Source organism: Electrophorus electricus, chromosome 2 (genome assembly GCF_041902795.1).
Source record: "Electrophorus electricus isolate QZ-2024a chromosome 2, ASM4190279v1, whole genome shotgun sequence".
Lineage (NCBI taxonomy): Eukaryota > Metazoa > Chordata > Actinopteri > Gymnotiformes > Gymnotidae > Electrophorus > Electrophorus electricus.
Window position 1 is genome coordinate 33,335,142 of NC_137498.1, and position 18,015 is coordinate 33,353,156.

Consider the following 18,015-nt stretch of genomic DNA (forward strand, 5'->3'; position numbering starts at 1 on the left):
TGGAGAAACCAAACACTTGGCTCTCAGGAACTGACATGAAGAGGCAGTTAGCAAGGAGAACACTCCCTCTTCATGGTCGAGATTCCCATTAATCTTGGGAGAGACTGGCTTTTTGTGTTTTGTATGAAAACACCCTGCAGTTGAGGTCGAGTTGTTTGCCAAGAAACCCACTCCCCCTCATCTCCGTAACTTCCTCAGTATGTGTATGTGTTTGTGTGTGCACGCGTGCAGCACCTCACAGAGAAGGTCAGTGTTCCTGCTGCCAGACAGCACACAAAGGCAGCTTTCACATCTTACCTGGCTTACTTTACTTTTCGTTTTTACCCCTCTTTCTCTCTCTCTCTCTTACCTATTCATTGACTCTCCTTCTCCCAGACACGCCCACTCCAAGTCAGTACTAAACTGCTGATCGCCTTCTGGCGTGCTCTGCTAATGGCTTGAAAAGACTAAGATGTGTGAAAGTGCAATATAGTGTGAAAGCCTTATGTGCATGTGTGTAAATAGAGTTATTTATTATTTTATGTAAAAGTGAGGTATAACACAGGTTTACTACATATGCGCTCATTTAATAGATTTAAAAAAAATTATTTTACTTCAGGTACAACAGGCTTATAGAATTGCTTAACCTCCATATACACTTATGATCCACTTTATTAGAAACACATTAGTTATTAAGTTTCAGGTGTGCAGCTTCAGTCTACAGCCACATACTGCCATGCTGTGAAGTACTGGAACTCTTCGCAGGTTGGCCCTGTGGCTGGGTGCCTGTGCTTGGGCTTGGTGCCACTCGAAACCCAGCAGTTACACAGACATGTGCAAGGTTTTTGGCTGCACTCCTCCCTTCCTGATACATCTACACAAATGCAACTCCCAGTACAATGTCACTGCTATGTCACTGCATTGAGTATGGTCTGCCATCCAAATAACATCTAGTGGTCTTGTGGTCAAAAACTGAACAGTTAGAGAGTGGCTTACAAACTGGGCATGGCAACGGATGAGCTACAATTTTGATTGTTTGGCTATGATGAAGTGAGTGATATAATGTAGGTGCTTCTAATAAAATAGATGGTGAATGTAAATTTTACGTTTTGGTTTCAATCATGTCATCTGCCCGTATTTCTCTCTAACTGTGATAGAATGCATTTAATGTAACATACTTTGCAATGCAACATGTTACTAAATATGTATTGACAGTCAGCTTTAGAGAAAACTAAAGTTCCTGTGACCAAGGTCATGTGTGTAATGTTCTAGTTGGAAAGCTTTTAAGTAATCCTGGCTTCTGGCATACTAAGCAGACAGGTCCACACCCAGACCTATTATCTTTAACTCAACAGGCTTCCAATATGTGTCTGCTTGGATAGTAAAGCAAGGTGCAGATTTAGGTATTCCCAAGCAATCAAGGGCTCTACTCTGGATAGTGCTGTGTGCTAAATAGGCAGGGCTTTTAGAAACTCCAAAAAAAGTTGGATTTAAAGTAAAACACGTGTGTGTGTGTGTGTGTGTGTGTGTGTGTGTGTGTGTGTGTGTGTGTCTGTGTGAGTGAAACATATGAGTTTGGATAGATTGTCAGGGTGATTGTTAGGTAGAACGCTGTCATTTTATATATATATCTCCAAGCTAAAAAGAAGCTTTTAAAGAAAAACGTAGATCTCAGATATTGCACTAAATGTTCCACTTATTCCTTGCTGTTCCTTCTTCTAAAGTGCATCATCTGTGTTTTTAAAAATAATTACCACATCAATTACCTGTGATTCTCTGAAGCAGAGGTAATATGTATAAACGATGCTGTGATTCCTATATGGTCTACCTGATATAGATGTAAATACACTAAAATTAACACTGACATTCTGCACCTTAACATCATAGCCTGAGTTACATTTCATATTCAACATGTTGGCATACAGACTGAAAACTGAGCCACTATCCAGTTACGGAACTCACGCTTATATAATGTACACCATGTACGTATGTATGGACACTATATTATTTATCTATATGCATATGCACGTAAGCATAAGATCAATAAAATGCTCTCTGCATGGTGACGCCCATCTCACTGCTATGTGGTGAGCACAGATATTTGTCAGGATTCAGACACCTAGGATTCCTTTACATGCTGCTCATCTATAATTCACATCTTCCTTTAGTTAAGATATTGATTTCCTTTCTTTTCTTCCATTCACCTTTTCCCTGCCTCACAGGTGAAGTTAATCTCAATTTTCCCTGGGAATTGATTGCAGTTAAAACATCGGTCCCAACAGCAAAGGAGGCTCTTGCAATCCACTGCAATGGATAGAGGTAAGACAGCCTGGCTAGTAAATATAGGACAATGCAAAAGCAGGACATGTCTGGGCTTGGGCAGCCCCAGAGCAGGCGCGAGAGAAGAGGGAGTTGGAACGGGAGGGAGTGAGAAGGACAGGGAGGACTGTGGAGGCCAGAAGTCATTCTTTGACACACATGCTTACTCTCAGCCTTCAGTTCAGTCTCTATCACTTCTTTTTTTTCTCACCATCTCTGACTCTTTCTCTCCCTCTCCCTCTCTCTCTCTCTCACTTCCTCTCCCTCCTCTTTTCACTCATTCTCTTGCTTCATCTTCTCTGGTAAACTAACAGTCCGTGTATCTTTCAGAATCAGGGTTTTGTGTGGATAGAACCAAAAAAAGATGTATCTGTAACAGGGGTTGAGACTACTCCATAGTCAGCCTGACTTTTAGCAGAATAAATCAGCAAATAATATTTAACTGTTACTACAATATTGATCTGTGGAATAGTGATATTACAATGTCAATGTCAATGTCAGTTACAATGTCCAAATGAGCTCCGTAAGAAATCACACATTTTTGGGTTTTTCTCTGAAAGCACTGTGACCATTCTCAGACATTTAGGATGCATTGTAGTGATTCTGATGAATTATATGATTCAACATTTTTGTCAAAATCATGTCCATCTTACAGTGTTAAAAAACTTCACTAGTGTGTTTTCATATATTGAAAGTGATATCACAATTCTAATATGTAGCAGTAAAATCACAATAATAAATTTTGTTTGTGTTATGCAACCTTACTGTCTAATAGAATAATGCATTCATGACACTTTTATAATGCATTCATAACACTTAACTGTTGTGTTGTTTCCAGAGAACCGTCTTCCTTAGACTGAAGGATGGGTACAAGCGAGGGTGATTTATAGTGAACTGGATCTTAGAGGGGGCAGAGGACAAGAAGGTGGCGATGGCCACCATTGAGCAGTTGTTAGCAGGGCATGCTGTCTTTCTGTACCGCACTGGGTTACTCACAACAGCCCAGACGGTTGTAGCCTGGCTTGTTTTCTCACATGGAGGGCCAGTGACAGCTGGAGTCAAAGCTCAGCCCCTCCCCACCTCCTTCCCATGCAAGACCTCGAGGATTAACCTTAGCTTGTGTCCATGTCAAAGAAATATTGCTAGACTCCATTATACTGGACGACCCAACTGGTGTGACTTCCTCTAGGTCAAGTTGCTTTATGACCTGTCTCAACAGACATTCTGTCAGATTAGCTCCAGGTGAAATTGTGCATCAATTAACAGTAATGACTAAAGCCTCACTGCTGGATGATATGGTCTACCTACTAAATGTGCTTTTGAGCAAACACAACCTCCAAATGTTAGCTCCATATCAGGAATGACAACCCTTCTTCCATTCTTCCTCACATGAGCCATGCTGTCATCAGTAGAAGACTACTGGCTACATTACTACTGCTTTGGTTTTAATAGCCTAAAGCTATTGTCATTTAACCCAGTAGCTTTCAGAGTGTGTGACCAGATTCCTCACTGACCTGGAGACCTGGAAAGTAGGGTGTTCAGTTCAGTTTTTTTCAGTTGCCTATATTATCCCCAAAGAGGAAATCTGTATTGGAAATATAGAGGTCAAACATATTTCTTTAAACTTTTTATTATTTTCAATGGCTTTTTGAATCCAGAAGGCATACATGAAGGTTAAAAGTCAGTTGTGACAACCCGCTGTCTTACAATGAGTAAATGAATGTGTGAAAAGAAGGTTCTAAATTTGGAGTGGTCACAACTGAAGTGTGTGAACTGTATTCTAAAAACACAAAAGGGAAAATCTTACAGAGCTGAATGGTTAACAAAGGCAGCCAGTGAACACCCACTCCAACTCGGTGCAGTGTAACTCACTTCATTATAATATAGAGCAGGCGGTTGGAATGGAAAAGCTCCAGAGTACACAGCAGCAACCCTTATGGTCTGATACACAGGCTAGGCCCACAGTAGCTGTTCAAAGCTGCCACAGTGCTTGGTTGGTCTATCCCAGCTGTAGCTGAAGAATAGCCACACTGTCTCTGAAGAGCAGGTCTGTTTCTTGGCATGCTTGGATTTGCACCATAATTTCAGCCACTGCTTCACTGCAGCTGCCCTGAGATGCGACGTCTTGAGTTTTGCAAGAGGAGACAGATCTCGGGGGAAAACAAACAGGGAGGCGAGGTGAGCGAGGCACATTCAGCTAAAATTAAACGTGGGAGTCTGTCATTATGCACCAGAGCGTAAGCTTCAGCGTCGCCAGTGGTGGGCCAGTGGTGGGCCTGCCCCGCTGGTCTGGACTCTTGTGCTAACGCATGCGGCTGCCCCTCCAAACCTGCGGTTTGGCTCGCCGCTGGATTGCATGGCCTACCATCTAAATGTGCTTTTGAACAAACACAATCTCCAAGTGAATCAACATGTTAGCTATATATCAGTCTGCCACATTCTTTTCCGAGAATCAAGACATTCCCCCAGTGTTGTATTGGCTTAATTGTTCTGTATCCTCAAATCATTTAATGAGCAGAAAAACAGGAGAGAAAGAGAATGAAACTGCTAATGTGGACTCTAGGAGAGGCTGAAATGGTGCTATTGAGTTAATAAGATGTTTACCTTTTGCTGAAAGCCACCCACTAACACTTACATCTTAATTTCCCAACCACTATAATTACTAGCCAGCTTGATTAATTATGCCTCAAAAATATTCTGCCCGTGCACATGCCACAAGGGCTAATTAATGAACAGGAAGGGCTGAGACAATTAGTGCTCTTCTCTCTACTTCAGCCTAAGCAGTCACGTATAGATAAATACTTTAAATGCATTTTTCTGCTATGCACTCAGCCGCTTAAGATTCTGTGAATGCACAGAACCTCCACTGTGCCATAATGCAGGACTGTTCAACCTCCCCCCCACCCCCACCCCCACCCCCCCACTACCACCACTACCCCGCCTCCTTTTCACCTTCCACTGCCCCAAATGAAGTCATATACATTAGGTTCTATGACCCTATGGAATGAGTTATTAGACCCTGTCAAAGGGGGCTAAGAGTCCAGCCATTTTTCCATCCCTTCCCCATTACCCTTTTTTTCCCCTCACACAGTGGAGGTAGACAATTCGTTTTACTACCTGTTCTCAAGGATCACAAAATTCACTTTTGATGCCAAGGTCTGCTGCAAAGGTCAAAAGAAGTAGACCCTGGCATTCATCATACCTTTAAATATTTGTTCCTCTTCATCATCATCATCATCATCGTCATCATCATCATCATCATCATCATCATTTTAAAATAAGTGTTGGACAACCCGAGTGGTGCAGTGTATTTGATAGCCTGGTAGAGTCTTGACCACAGTTCAGTGATGTCTCGTCTTAGTACCTCATTATGTAGGCCTAGGTGCTATGGTGAAAATTAGAATGCTGAGATGGTCCCTACAAACAGGTTGTAATTGAGATGCCAGACATCATCAGAGCGTGGACACCATTTTAAAATATATAATACGCCGCCTGATGTACAACTGTCTACCGTACAGATACACTATCGATCCAATCATAATTTATAACAGTGACAAAATCTTTTAAACATGATTCATTAGATAGTGGCAGTTTCTGTTGAAAGAACCAATATCACTGCTGTTTTAAATTATGTCATTTCTGTTGTTCGCGTTTCTCTAACTCAGCGCCGTCTGTATTGAGTAAAGGATTAGTGAACTGTGCGTTACCTGTTACTGGAGCGGGGCTCCTCCGGAATGGCCGCAGGACACTCGCATCCTCCCCGGTCTCTTCCGTTCAATGAATCTTTGCGGTCCACTGTATGTCAATTCTGAATGTATTCTTTGAGAAATGTCATACAATACAGTAACATTCATCACACTACATCTACATCGCCCTTAAGTCTACAACAGTCGACTCGTTTATATCCACAATACAGGATCCGATCACGCACCTCGGAACCCCGTGGACTTCTGCTTCGCGCTAACGGTGCTCTCGATTTACCAGCTCTACGACTGGCGCGCGCAAACATATGCACCGGGTGCATCCATAAAAATAATCTCGCCGCGTCGGTTCCCTCCGCCCCTGTCTGTTCGTGCTCTCACCAGTTCCTCCCTCAGAGACAATTTTTGGAAAATATGCAGATATTAATATGCTGTGCCAGGTACAGCACGACAGAGTAGTGGCGGAACAACGTGGTGAATTTTCGGTTTCCAGTTATGGCTAACATGAAGTATTCCTTTGTAAGCATCTATGCGTGCATACCGAATGCAAGTAGCGATAACGCTTCTTATATTATGCTTGTGTTTACTTTAGTAAACGTGGCTAATGCGCCTGCCAAGGTTGTATTTGACAGTACAGCTGGAAACCACTACAAACTCTTCCAAAATAACGGACGCTTCGCGATTGCTTATGAAATATTAACTGGGAACAATGGTCACGCTACCCTTGATGGCTAGAGCTCGGTTATAAAATTAAGATCATTATAGTGACTTGCATTGTGCTCTCTGTGGTCTAAAATTTTGCGTTGTATCGGAAACGCGTTTATTGATCTAATGAAAAAGCACCGGTTATTATTTACGATAACAGAACAGGCGACCACAAGGTATGCGATACATCACCCTGCGCTTCTTCAGTAGCCACGGATACACTCCCCGAAGCGCGTTCTCTTCTCCTAGGACTTACACGTCATAGTCCCGACATCACGCAATAACATATTCCGCTTGGCCCTATATTTAAATAATATTAGAATTTGCGTTGAACTGTGCTAATTGTTCTCGCAGAAATATGTGGATTATATTGTCCGTTTTCCATGATCCACTCAACATTTCATACGACCCGCCCCCGGCGCTTGTGATTGGTTTAGAGCCCTTGAAGTGTCTTCGCGAAAGCTGTATTTGAAAGTACACACACACACACACACACATCTGGGCTGCCGTGCATGCTCTGTCGCTGGAGTTCCTGAAACCACCGCGTTACGCACACTCACACAACAGATTTGCAATAAACCTCAATCAACTTTGGCCGTGTTTAATTTGACAGGTGATGACAGAAAATCGATAGCCACAAAAACACTTGTTTATTGGAATACATTCAAACTTAAAGTAATTAATACAGCTTTCTGAAAACCAGTGGCGCAGGATTCAACTGGGGCAGCTCACCCCAACAAACCTACGCCAGTGCTGACAACCCAATACAATTTCACATTAGCACGATTTGTATCAGGGAGTGTTTATGGAAATCTCGACTAGAGTGATTAATTTTTAAAGGTTTTACTATAATTGCATATGACTGGCCTATATCAAATATAACCGGCGCTGAATGGACTGCTACATTGTTAAGATGAAATTCTAAAGTCAACAAAAATAAATGGTATTTACGTGTTTATACGCCTCAATGGTAATGAAGATATTACAAACTCATCTCCATCTGTCCAAGTTGGGTCCATTCAAAGTTTATTTCAGTCTACTGCCATCTTGTGTTCAAGTATAATACTGTCACCTTCCATTTTACGCGTATCACACTAATAAAAGAAAGATAGATTACAGAAGTAGAAAATATAATTAATTTATTTGAACAACGTTCTCTTCACAGACACAAATAGGACGCACAAATATGGGTTACACTCTAGAATTAAATGAAATCACTTTTCTGTGTAATTTGCTTGTGACAGCCACATCTCGATATGACTTGTTTTTGAGCAAAGGCAGTTTTTACTGGTAGTTTTTTAAGCTCAAGACAAGCAAACAAAACAACAGAAATGCGTAATATCTGTATGTCTCAGTAATAAGGAATATGAGATAATTTCCTCTAGTTACAGTGCATTTTGGAATTTTGCACATGTTTATCTGGAAACTGGACCATTCCTAGAAAAAGTAATCATCACTTTGAATAGTCAGGAGTAAGTAGTGTGGGTTTAAATTTTTTCCAGACCAACAACCTGTCCAGATGAATAAAAATAGTCAGCAGACTTCAACATACTCACCCTGAGGTCCAGGTTTTGTGAGCATTACACCAAGTTGTGTGGTGCTTGTTATCCTCTCATGCATTGAAAGAAGAGTGGCATCCTCTCAGAGATTGAGAGAAGACTGTGCTGATAGGACTAGCTCAGTTACTGAATAAAGTCCAATAGAATTGAGAGATGATTGTTTTCTGCTATGGCAAACTGTAATTATGCCAAGAATGAGAGAAGACTGTATCTTTTTAGGTAACACTTTTATTGGCACTTTTATTTCTTTGCTGTATTCTTAAATTAATGCTCCTTATTTTATTTGTATGTCTTAATTTGAACTGTCTTAGCAATAGCCTTTCTGAGGCACTAGATCTCAGGAATGTTTATGCTTTTATTTATTTTTTGTCTCAACCATTTTTACCTCTATTCATTTTTAATCAAATTTGTTTTATTTCTATTTTCTATGTTTTGTTTTTTTTTCTTATTTGTAAACCACACTTTGAGTGACTACCGTGTATGAAAGGTGCTATATAAATAAACATGCCTTGCTGTTTTTTTTTTTAAACTGAACTGTGTGGTTACACTGGGAAACAAAATCAAAATACATTGACCTTATTGCACTATTTACACTAAATGTAAACCGGGTTTTAGAATTTTTCTATCATACGGTTTTTAAGTGATGGAGCAATTACATTTTACATTATGTGTATATATTACTTATTCATGAATAAGGCTATTACACTTAATCCTGTAGCTCTTAAAATATGTACACACTTACTTTTAAAATGTCAGTTTATGGTTTTTTGCCTATATTTGATCTCAGGAGTATCTCTTCAGTGCCCAGCAGTAGTCACTCAACATAGATGGGCTCTGCTTTCCTTTGTACCACTCTTTCATACTACCACACACACAAAAACAATATATGTAACGGAAAAATTGTGAAAACATATTTTTTAAAGGATAATAACGAACTTTGCAATCGCTTAAGTGCCTGTTGATTTCTGCTAGAGGTTCCTTATTCCTTAACAAGTTTTACTTTGAATGGAATATGCCACGATTCCAGACATTTTACAATTTTATGTTAAATGTCACGGTTAGTCCCTCCCACCTTCCATGTTTTCTCTGTCTTGTGTATTTTATTTCCATTCCTTCGTTTGTTTTTCCACACCTGTCCATCGTTTCTAGTCTTGTTAAGTGCATGTATTGTATTTAAACACTGTGATGTGCCCTATCTTGTCTGTTTATTTGAATGCTTGAGTTTATGTGTTTGAAAGTATTGGATATATGTAAGCCCGTCTTTCTTTCAAAGCCTCTGTTTATGTTAACCTGTTTTGTTATTCTAGCCTTCGTTCTTCCTAGTGTCTTCTGTTATAGCCTGCTTTCTGTTTGCCTTCATGTGCTTTTGGTGTTTCCTAGCCTTTGATTATCCTAGCCCTTGTTTTTGTTGTGTATTCTAAAACTCTCTGTATTGGCTCTATGACCCTGGACTACTCCAACAACTACAACTCTGGATTTGCCCATAATAAATCTCGTTCTTCTCCGCACATTTATTCAAATTTAGAATAAAATTAAAATACCATATAAATTACTTAAAATTAAAACAAATTATTTAGCTTCCAAATTCTATCTTGTTTTTGCCTGTGTGTGATGAATTTAGAAACTGTTTATATGGTCTTGCCCAGGTCTATCCCAGAGACATACATGTAGGTACAAAGATGCCATATCTGTCCCTTTTGGACTGTTAGTTCACTTGGCCTTTAGAGTAAGAAGGTACACTTTCTCTAGAAGTGAATCTATTCCCCATTCTTTATGTCTTTCTTCAAAGGCATCTCCAGTTTGCACCAGTTCAATCTCACAAGATTCACCTGGGAAGCAAAAGGATATGTTTAAGATCTATCTTTCTATTAATAAAATATCTGTATATGACAATTTCACTTAAACAAATATTCTACCAGATTGTGAACTGCAGAATTTCTTTTAAAAAATATTCACCATATATTTTTTTTAGAACCTCTTCAGGCACAAGAAATGGTGGACCTGCCATGAAAGACAATGTGATTAAACAGAAAACCCAATTGCACATGCTTAATCATATTTCTCCAAGCATATGTCTGAATATATGTCTGGTTACCTCTGTGCAATTCAGGGTTGTATTCTAGTGTGTCCAGCAGATACCGGCAGTTCTTCTCCATTAAAGACATCATGAGAGTGGCGTATCTTAATGACAGAATGAAAGGGGAGCAGTCAGAAGTAAGCACACATTTTGGATAGTACTGTGCTAAAAGGTCTGACACTACTATAGTAAAACCTTGACTGACTATGTACAAGTTTGGAATTATTAATGAATGTTTGAGTGTTAACACTGCAAAATCCCTTCACTTACCTCTGCCTGTCACATGGGTTTATGGCAACTAGAGAACCCCTGTCCCAAATTCCTCCAAACTGACCCTCTATAGCACTGCACAGAAAGAAAAAGAGAATGAGAGCGAGACAGAGCCATAGAGTTTACATTAAGAAATTCAGATGTTTCATAATCTAAAACAAGAATGCATAATGTGTACCTGGAGAACTTGTACAAATCACACTGATAGATAGAGATCCTTCTGTCAGAACTCTGTAAACAGAGACAGTGCATTAGCTCAGTGAGTATGACTCATTGTATTTTGAGGAATTGTCACAATGCCCTTTTCAGTGCAAGCACATTGAGGGTAATTTCTGTATGTCTAGAACACTGATCACTGTTTCATAGATTTGGACCAATGACAGACAATCAATATTAATCAGTCTGTGTCAATACTTTGCTAATCTACCTCTGGCAGTTTTTATAGAAAGAAATCTTTATTGGCCTTACCACAGTTTTCAGTGTGATTACGGTCAGGTGTTTGAACGGGCCTCTCAACATATCCATTTGCTTTTATTTTTTCACAAGCTCTATTGTTTATATGGGAGTGCCACACATTATTGTCCTAAACAATAGCGAATAGTTACATAGTGACTAAAGCTTTTGTTGTCTGAGAAATGTAAACAAATGGTCTAATTTAGACAGTGTAGTGGTGGTTTAATTTTTTTAATACTCACTGCATACACACCACTGAAGCCAGAGAGATGTTCATGGTAAACAATTCTACAAACATGTCTTTTATTTGTATTCATCTTTATTTTTAACCTTTCCTATGAAGTCTCCATAAAATTATTGTAGTACAGACAAAAAAGTATTTGTCCTCACAAATGACTTGAAAGCCATTTTTCCACAGTGGTGAGTCCATCAGCACACTCTGTGACTGAAGAAATATGTCACATCTCATCAAATGTAGGGGTGCAGACAAAAATACTTCAGTTTTAACTGTTACAAGTTTTCTATAGCTTTAATGCAGTGATTTAGAAAATAATTCTGATTCTGAATTAGCAAAATTCACCTTGAAGACTTTAGTACCAGGTATAGCTTCCACTGGCTCTTCTGTGTACTGCAGGCCCTGCTCCTCAAAGAACTGCTTTATTCCTTTCTCACAGATCTCCACCCCAACAATTATATGGCCCATGTCAGCCAGCCTGAGAAACAGAGCAATAATATCACTGAGACACTTTTATGTTGTTTGCCTATTGGATGCTATTCTAGTTATGTTATGAAAAACTGACCACCTACCATTTCATGTCTACAGCCTTGCCACACAGAGGGAAGAAGAACCGGACTTGCTGACGTTCAGCCACAACTTTTTGTAAGTTGCTCTCCAGCATTCTGAGGATAGTGCCATAAAGATATTGATGCTTAAGCGTGGGGCAGAAATGTGGCAAGTGCTTAAGAAAAGGCTTTATATAAACATGATTAACACCGTTCTCTATTACATATGCATGCATGCATTATGTCCACACATCATTGGTGCATAGTTTGCATATGGAATGTTTACATACTACATGCCTGTGTACATGAGATTGGTGGAAGCCAGTCGTTCCTTTCTGCCACTTTTCCTCCCATTCTCCTAGTGACATCACCCTATTGGCCTGTGCAGCCATCTCGCTGACCCCAGTCACGTTCTGCTTGCTAGCCTTTAATCTTCTACTTATAATTAGTAGGCGGAAAATTCACAAAACAACAAAAAAGAACTGTTATGATCCACATTTTGAGGAAAGACTGTGAATATACCTCCTCAACCGAAAAAAGTCTCTTTAACGCTAGTTGTCGTAACACATTGCGTAATCTTTGTTAATCATGAGCCAGGCTGGTTATATAACCGCATAATTATAGCTAGGAAAGTCCACAAGAGGGACAGGCAATCTGACGAGGTCATCTGACACTGTACAGTTTCAGCAAGCAAATTAATAAGTGTATTGCATATATTTTATGTAACCTGTGCCAACATATAAGCACAATACTATGATTAATACTGAATAATTTAATACTGAAGCAATACAGTAATCATAGTCATAGTGTTATAATAAATAACACATACACATGTGGTAGTTTTGGGGTCAACTAGCACATTCTCCAGGAAGAGCTACCAAATGTCGCAAAATATGGATTTAATACATGCTCTGAGAGCATATACCAAAAAAATTATATGTTCAAAGTAAGAAGAGCAAAAGATTTACAGTCTCACCTTAGTCGCAATGAGCTGTATAGCACGACCGGAGGTTACTCACTACGGAGAGGAACAGGAAGAAGAAGTTTAATAAGTGGGCGGACACCTCGCAGCTATAGGGTATCTGTCTGTCCGTCTTACTTTTTCTCGCCCTCTTTATTAGAGAAAAAGACTGCCTGAGGATTCAGTTATTTATTAGATGCGCTGAATGTTGTGAATGTTGTGCAGACCAATTCTGAACGAGCAAGCTCATGGAGCTTGTAGAGTCTATTAAAAATAAAAGCAGACTACACTACCACTGGAGCAATATAGCAGGCATAGTGTCTTAAAAATAATTGGCTGGATCATTAGCAACTACATTTCAAGAGCGCACAACAATGTAAAAACGTTTCTATAATGTGTACATAAACATCAGGTTCTACAGTTAGTTACTCCGGACTTAGTTGCCTGATTGGCTGTTGCTAAGATACCTAGCCACAGACGTTTAATGTAAACAAATCAGCTAGAGGGCAAATTTTTGAGTTTGGTCTAGTTTGGAGGAGATGCCTAAACTAAACAAGGAAACGGTGAGAAATTTAATTTATATAAAAACATAAAAACCGTGAGAATTAAATGTGCGTATAAAAGTATGAGCCGTTTAGCTGCAATAGCACTGACTAGGTGTAGATGAATGTAATTAGCGTAACTCTGTTGTTTCCGATTGTAGCAGCAACTCAAAAATCCAGTGTCAAAAATTAAACTTTATTGCGTTCATTTTGTATTGCTTGTTAGGTAAATATACCTCCTAGTGGAAGCTGGAGCTGGAATGATGAAACACAAACGCTGGAGTTCACTTGGTAAACTGCTTAGAGCTGTTACATTCTGATATTTTATTATACAATCAATTGATGATATTTAGCTAACTAGGTTAACGATCTTACAAATAACGTTACTTTTATATGACACTAGAGACACTGTTTGTTTTTTACAGTTTCAGTACGCCTGTGGAAATTGAAGGGAAGGGGAAAAAAAACAAAACATCTACATATCAAGAGCATATCCGGATACATTTAGAAAAGTAAATCACACCCTACAGGAATAAAGTTTTGGAAACAATACCTCCAGCGTATCTGAACTGCTGCAGTATGAAGTTAATCCATAAAGTCATATGGGGTGCAGATATGTTGAACATATTAATAATACCACATTCAATTAATTTATTAATAGCCATAATCAAAGATTTATGAAAGACAAAGTCATAGCCATAGCAAAGATTTTTTTTTAAACATTGAATGAGGGAATTAGAGACATTTGCATCTCTGAACTCTAAATGAGGGTGGGGTGTGAGGCAGCCTTGACTATTTTGCTCACAAATGCTAGAGTATAGGCTCCTGGAAGTTTTAAAAAAAAATCTGATTTGCATTAAAAACACCTACAGGGTTAATGGCACACAAACTGACTGTAGTTTACTGCATTTTTAAAGGATCTTAAAGTACAACACATCATCCAGAGGAGGGTGCTCTACGTTGAAGAAGACTGCAGGAACTGCTAAGCTAAATGCCTTTAAGGCTTCCACAAAAAGCTCACAGAGGGACACGGTTACCATTGAGAAAATTAAACGTAACTCTCTCACAGCATTTCAAATGATTGAGAATCATAGAGCTTTTTCGAAAAGCAACAGCAGTGTGCACCCTGTACTGAAGCATCTTGATGTGCATCCATTACAATAACATATGTGTTCTTTATGTGTTATTACAATAACATATGTGTTCTTTATGTTCCAGAAGTGGCAGTCGCCTTAGTACAGGAGAAAGACGGCCTGCCTATTCCACAGTGCTTTCTGAATATGATCCAGTAAGCATCTTTCCTTCTATTTCTCACTAAACTAGCTACAGCAGAACATGCACTGATAATTGCACTGAACTGATTGCAGGAGCAGGGAGCTGGATGAGTTTCTGGCTGGTCTCTTGCTCTACCTGTCCTGCCACTTGGAGAAGAGAGCTCTAGAGGAACGACCTAAGGCCCTCATGACGTGAGTCTAAAGTTAGGTATTAAGTGCTTTGTCAAAGCAGGCCCTATCTGAAGGTATTAAATAAACTTCATGGCTTCTGTAGTTTACTGGCATACAGCTGATTTTATGTATTCAGGCATTAAGCTGGTGAGACATTGAATATGGATATGAATAAATAAACATTTTACTTTCACAGATATAGTTACGTAATAATAATCATCCATAGTATTTATTCAAATTTATTCAGTTTGAACATAATGTACTGTAAGAATAATTTTTAAAATGGGATTACTCATAGAGTAAGAACTAATACACCTTGTGCTGACCAAAGGCTTCAAATAGTATTGTCTTCATTATAGTGACAGTTCATTATAATAAAATCTAAGTCATAGCAGTTCTTGTGCTAACCTGATCCTTTGCACCAATTAACCTCAATTGTAAATCTAGTTCAATTAACAGTGTAGCTATTTCTCTCTGGGCTGACTCAGGGAGCAGAGTGTGATGGAGAAACAGGTGATGGCAGAGACAAGTGCTAAAGTGGAGCTGGCCAAGAAGCACCTTGGATTCTGTTACTCTGCTCTGGTGCTTGGGTTAGGGCTTTCCCAGCAGCATCACATGGTCTGTGGCAGGTCAGTGCCATGAACACGCCTAGCATAGACAGTGTAATGACACCATCAGAGTGGGTTTCACAATTGCCACAGTTCCTGCTGCATATTTATCATATTACCTATGATGTGACAGGAAAATTATACAGTATGAAATACTTTATGTCTATGGCATAGTAAGTTGTGAAAAATGAAACAGTTACAATAAAAACCTAAATGTAGATAGCTTTATTTAACCTGCTTTGCTTCTGTTATTATGGGACTGATTGTGTAATGCATTATAATTTATTTGTGCAGGACCAGGGTGTCATCTACTTACCGAGACAGGCATCTGTATGAGGTTGGTAAGAAGCTGTATATGAGGACCCAACGTCCTGTTAGTTTTGGATAGTATTAAATCAGATTCACTGTTTCATTCCTAAAAACTGTTAATTTTTCTTTTACTATTTTACTAATACAGACCTGTTTTGCATTTGTGTGTCAGTGTTTGTATAGCTTCTTCTGCTGTGTGGCATGGGTTACCTTTGGTAGGCAGGATTTAAAGGGAATACAAGCTGAGATTGGTCACCTGTTCCGTTCTGACTTATTTAACCCTGCCCTGAGACCTCAAGGGAAGGAGCCAGAAGGGGAACAGGAGGAGCTACAGACCACTCAGAAAGAGGGCCAGTCTGAAACTAAAGGGCCCAGACAAGCTGTCCTAAACAACAGGTCTGAATCACACTGATTGCCAAATCAAGCTCATCATAAGTTTGCTACAGCTTTGCAACTACACTGTATTGCAGAAAATGTAAAAACTGTAAACATATATTTTCCATCTCTTAAATTATTGTAGGTAAATAACTACTGTCCAATCACTAGCATAAAGTTTTAAAGACAAACTTTACAAATTTATTTTTAATGTCAGGAAATTGCATTTCTCTTCCAGGTGCTCCTTTCCCACAAGACTAAAAGTAATATCCTGTATGGTATTAGCTGATTTACAGTTTTATGGCTTCCTCTCCTCACTATGATATTCATTCACTGTCTCCTGGCCTTTGACCCAGGAAGTCTCAGCGGGGGCCTGCCTTGAGCAGTATTGTGACCCAGCGCTCACCCATCATGGTGTCACTTTTGCCTTCCCCGCGAGAAAAAGCCCCTCATCTGTTTCAGACCTTCTTCTCTCATAAACAACAGCCAGCTACACTCAGTGACAGTGAGGCTCTGATGGAGGAACTCAGGCAACAGCTAGCCTCTTTAAAGTAAGTCACTAATGTTATATTAACAGAAAATAGAGTTTGGTATTTATTATTTAACTTTACCTGTTTACTTATCCTATCACCTCTGTTTCCCCTCTTATTCTCCCCCATTTTCTCTATTAATCCCTCTCTTTGTCCTGTTTGGAATCTTAGCTTTGGCATACTGGGAAAGCCCCTGAGTCAGTTTAGCTACACCACACTTGTGCCTCATGGAGACAAGAATGAAGTGGAGGAGGAAGGTGATGAAGACAGCAGTGGTGATGACTGTGAATGTGAAAGTGAGGGTCACAGAGCACAAGTTAGGGATAGCAGGCCGTCATTTACTGGCCCGAGATCCACGACAGCGGACAAATATAGCAGCTTTAGCCGGGCTAACACAGTGGCCTCCAGAACCACCACGGAGGCACTGTCCTCAGACACTGAATGAAGCTCACTTCTGTTTGTGTGTCCACCAGTTTTGCACCAGTACATATGCTTTACCATCATCTTAAGTATTTGGATAATCTGGGACATTGTGACTGGTAATCTGGGTCTGTATAAATGTTATGAGCAGGGAAGTATGTATGTATATCCACTTGTTTATTTTAGAGGGTGTGATGTGGGGATGTAGCTTCTCAGTTCAACAGTCAAACCTTCAAAGTTGCTTCAGAGGCAACAATACTGCAGAGTTTACAATTTGAAATTATCCTTCATCAATTCCTTGAGTTTTTATATGGATTGCAAGTTTTCATTTCGTTTAATGTGGCACCCATGATCTATCAGGAGATGCTGAAAATGACAGACAATGAATAAGATGATATGAAGTAGAGAATCTGCGGTACGAATATGTGCATTTTTCACGTTTGTCCATTAGGGGGAGACAGCACATACAGTACAGATGGACAAACGGCTCATAGGGCAATAATAAGGAAATATCTAGAAATAGTACATTTTAAGGAACTTAAGAGGACAGGCTTATTTTCAAAGTAAATGACTAAATACTAAATAAAGTTAAGGTACTTGATTTGTAATTGGCTGGTTTCTGGTTCAAGACCCACCACTGCCAGGTTGCCATTGCTGCGCCCCTGAGTAAGGCCCTTAATCCTCAAGTTTTACTCAGTTATAATTGTAAGTTGCTTTGGATAAACGTGTCAGCTAAATGTAAAGCAATGACATAATACAAGTATTTGATGATATCTCAGAAGTGGTTACAATTCTGTGACCTATAACACTAAACCTAATGGAGAGAGTTTTTATTTATTTATTTATTACTTCTTCCAAACACAGACTACAACAGGTTCATGGGGCAATAAAATTAAAATATCTAGAAATAGTACATTTTAAGGAACCTAAGAAGACAGGTTATTTTATTTGCAAAGTAAATTACTAAATATTAAATAAG

General features: G+C 39.3%; 3 protein-coding genes across 16 annotated transcripts in view; 1 reads left to right on the top strand and 2 right to left on the bottom strand.

Annotated features, from left to right (window-relative positions):
- The window catches only part of ext1c (exostoses (multiple) 1c), a 34,441-nt gene extending 27,319 nt beyond the window's left edge, over positions 1–7,122 (bottom strand). For 2 of the 13 annotated variants that reach the window (XM_081699817.1, XM_035529181.2), the window contains exons 1-2: positions 6,230–7,122; positions 6,006–6,117 (exon numbers count right to left, since the gene is read on the bottom strand). The gene's annotated coding sequence lies outside the window, so the exon portion shown is untranslated. Of the gene's footprint in view, positions 1–3,812; positions 3,884–5,500; positions 5,716–6,005 lie in introns of all 13 variants that reach the window. The other 11 variants (XM_081699803.1, XM_081699789.1, XM_035529180.2 and 8 more) reach the window with 9 other exon arrangements.
- A 167-nt stretch (positions 7,123–7,289) lies between these two features.
- tpmt.1 (thiopurine S-methyltransferase, tandem duplicate 1) lies at positions 7,290–12,902 on the bottom strand. Of its 2 annotated transcripts, XM_027032113.3 has the most exons (9): positions 12,823–12,902; positions 12,144–12,281; positions 11,871–11,963; positions 11,644–11,776; positions 10,789–10,841; positions 10,611–10,685; positions 10,359–10,444; positions 10,220–10,264; positions 7,290–10,092 (listed from the first exon to the last, which is right to left on the bottom strand). In XM_027032113.3, exons 2-9 carry the CDS (start codon positions 12,236–12,238, stop codon positions 9,974–9,976), a joined length of 699 nt encoding a protein of 232 aa, XP_026887914.2. In that variant the 5' UTR covers positions 12,239–12,281; positions 12,823–12,902; the 3' UTR covers positions 7,290–9,973. The 2 variants fall into 2 exon arrangements, with proteins under 2 accessions (XP_026887914.2, XP_081555998.1); XM_081699872.1 differs by lacking the exon at positions 12,823–12,902 and having other exon boundaries at positions 12,137–12,277.
- Positions 12,903–13,257: 355 nt separating this feature from the next.
- Positions 13,258–17,637, top strand: ppp1r36 (protein phosphatase 1 regulatory subunit 36). Its single transcript, XM_035529351.2, has 11 exons — positions 13,258–13,370; positions 13,576–13,640; positions 13,775–13,861; positions 14,267–14,403; positions 14,568–14,637; positions 14,717–14,815; positions 15,283–15,423; positions 15,697–15,739; positions 15,884–16,107; positions 16,443–16,637; positions 16,788–17,637. The coding sequence occupies exons 1-11, from the start codon at positions 13,347–13,349 to the stop codon at positions 17,059–17,061; spliced, it is 1,359 nt and encodes a 452-aa protein (XP_035385244.1). The 5' UTR covers positions 13,258–13,346; the 3' UTR covers positions 17,062–17,637.
- Positions 17,638–18,015: the final 378 nt, after the last annotated feature.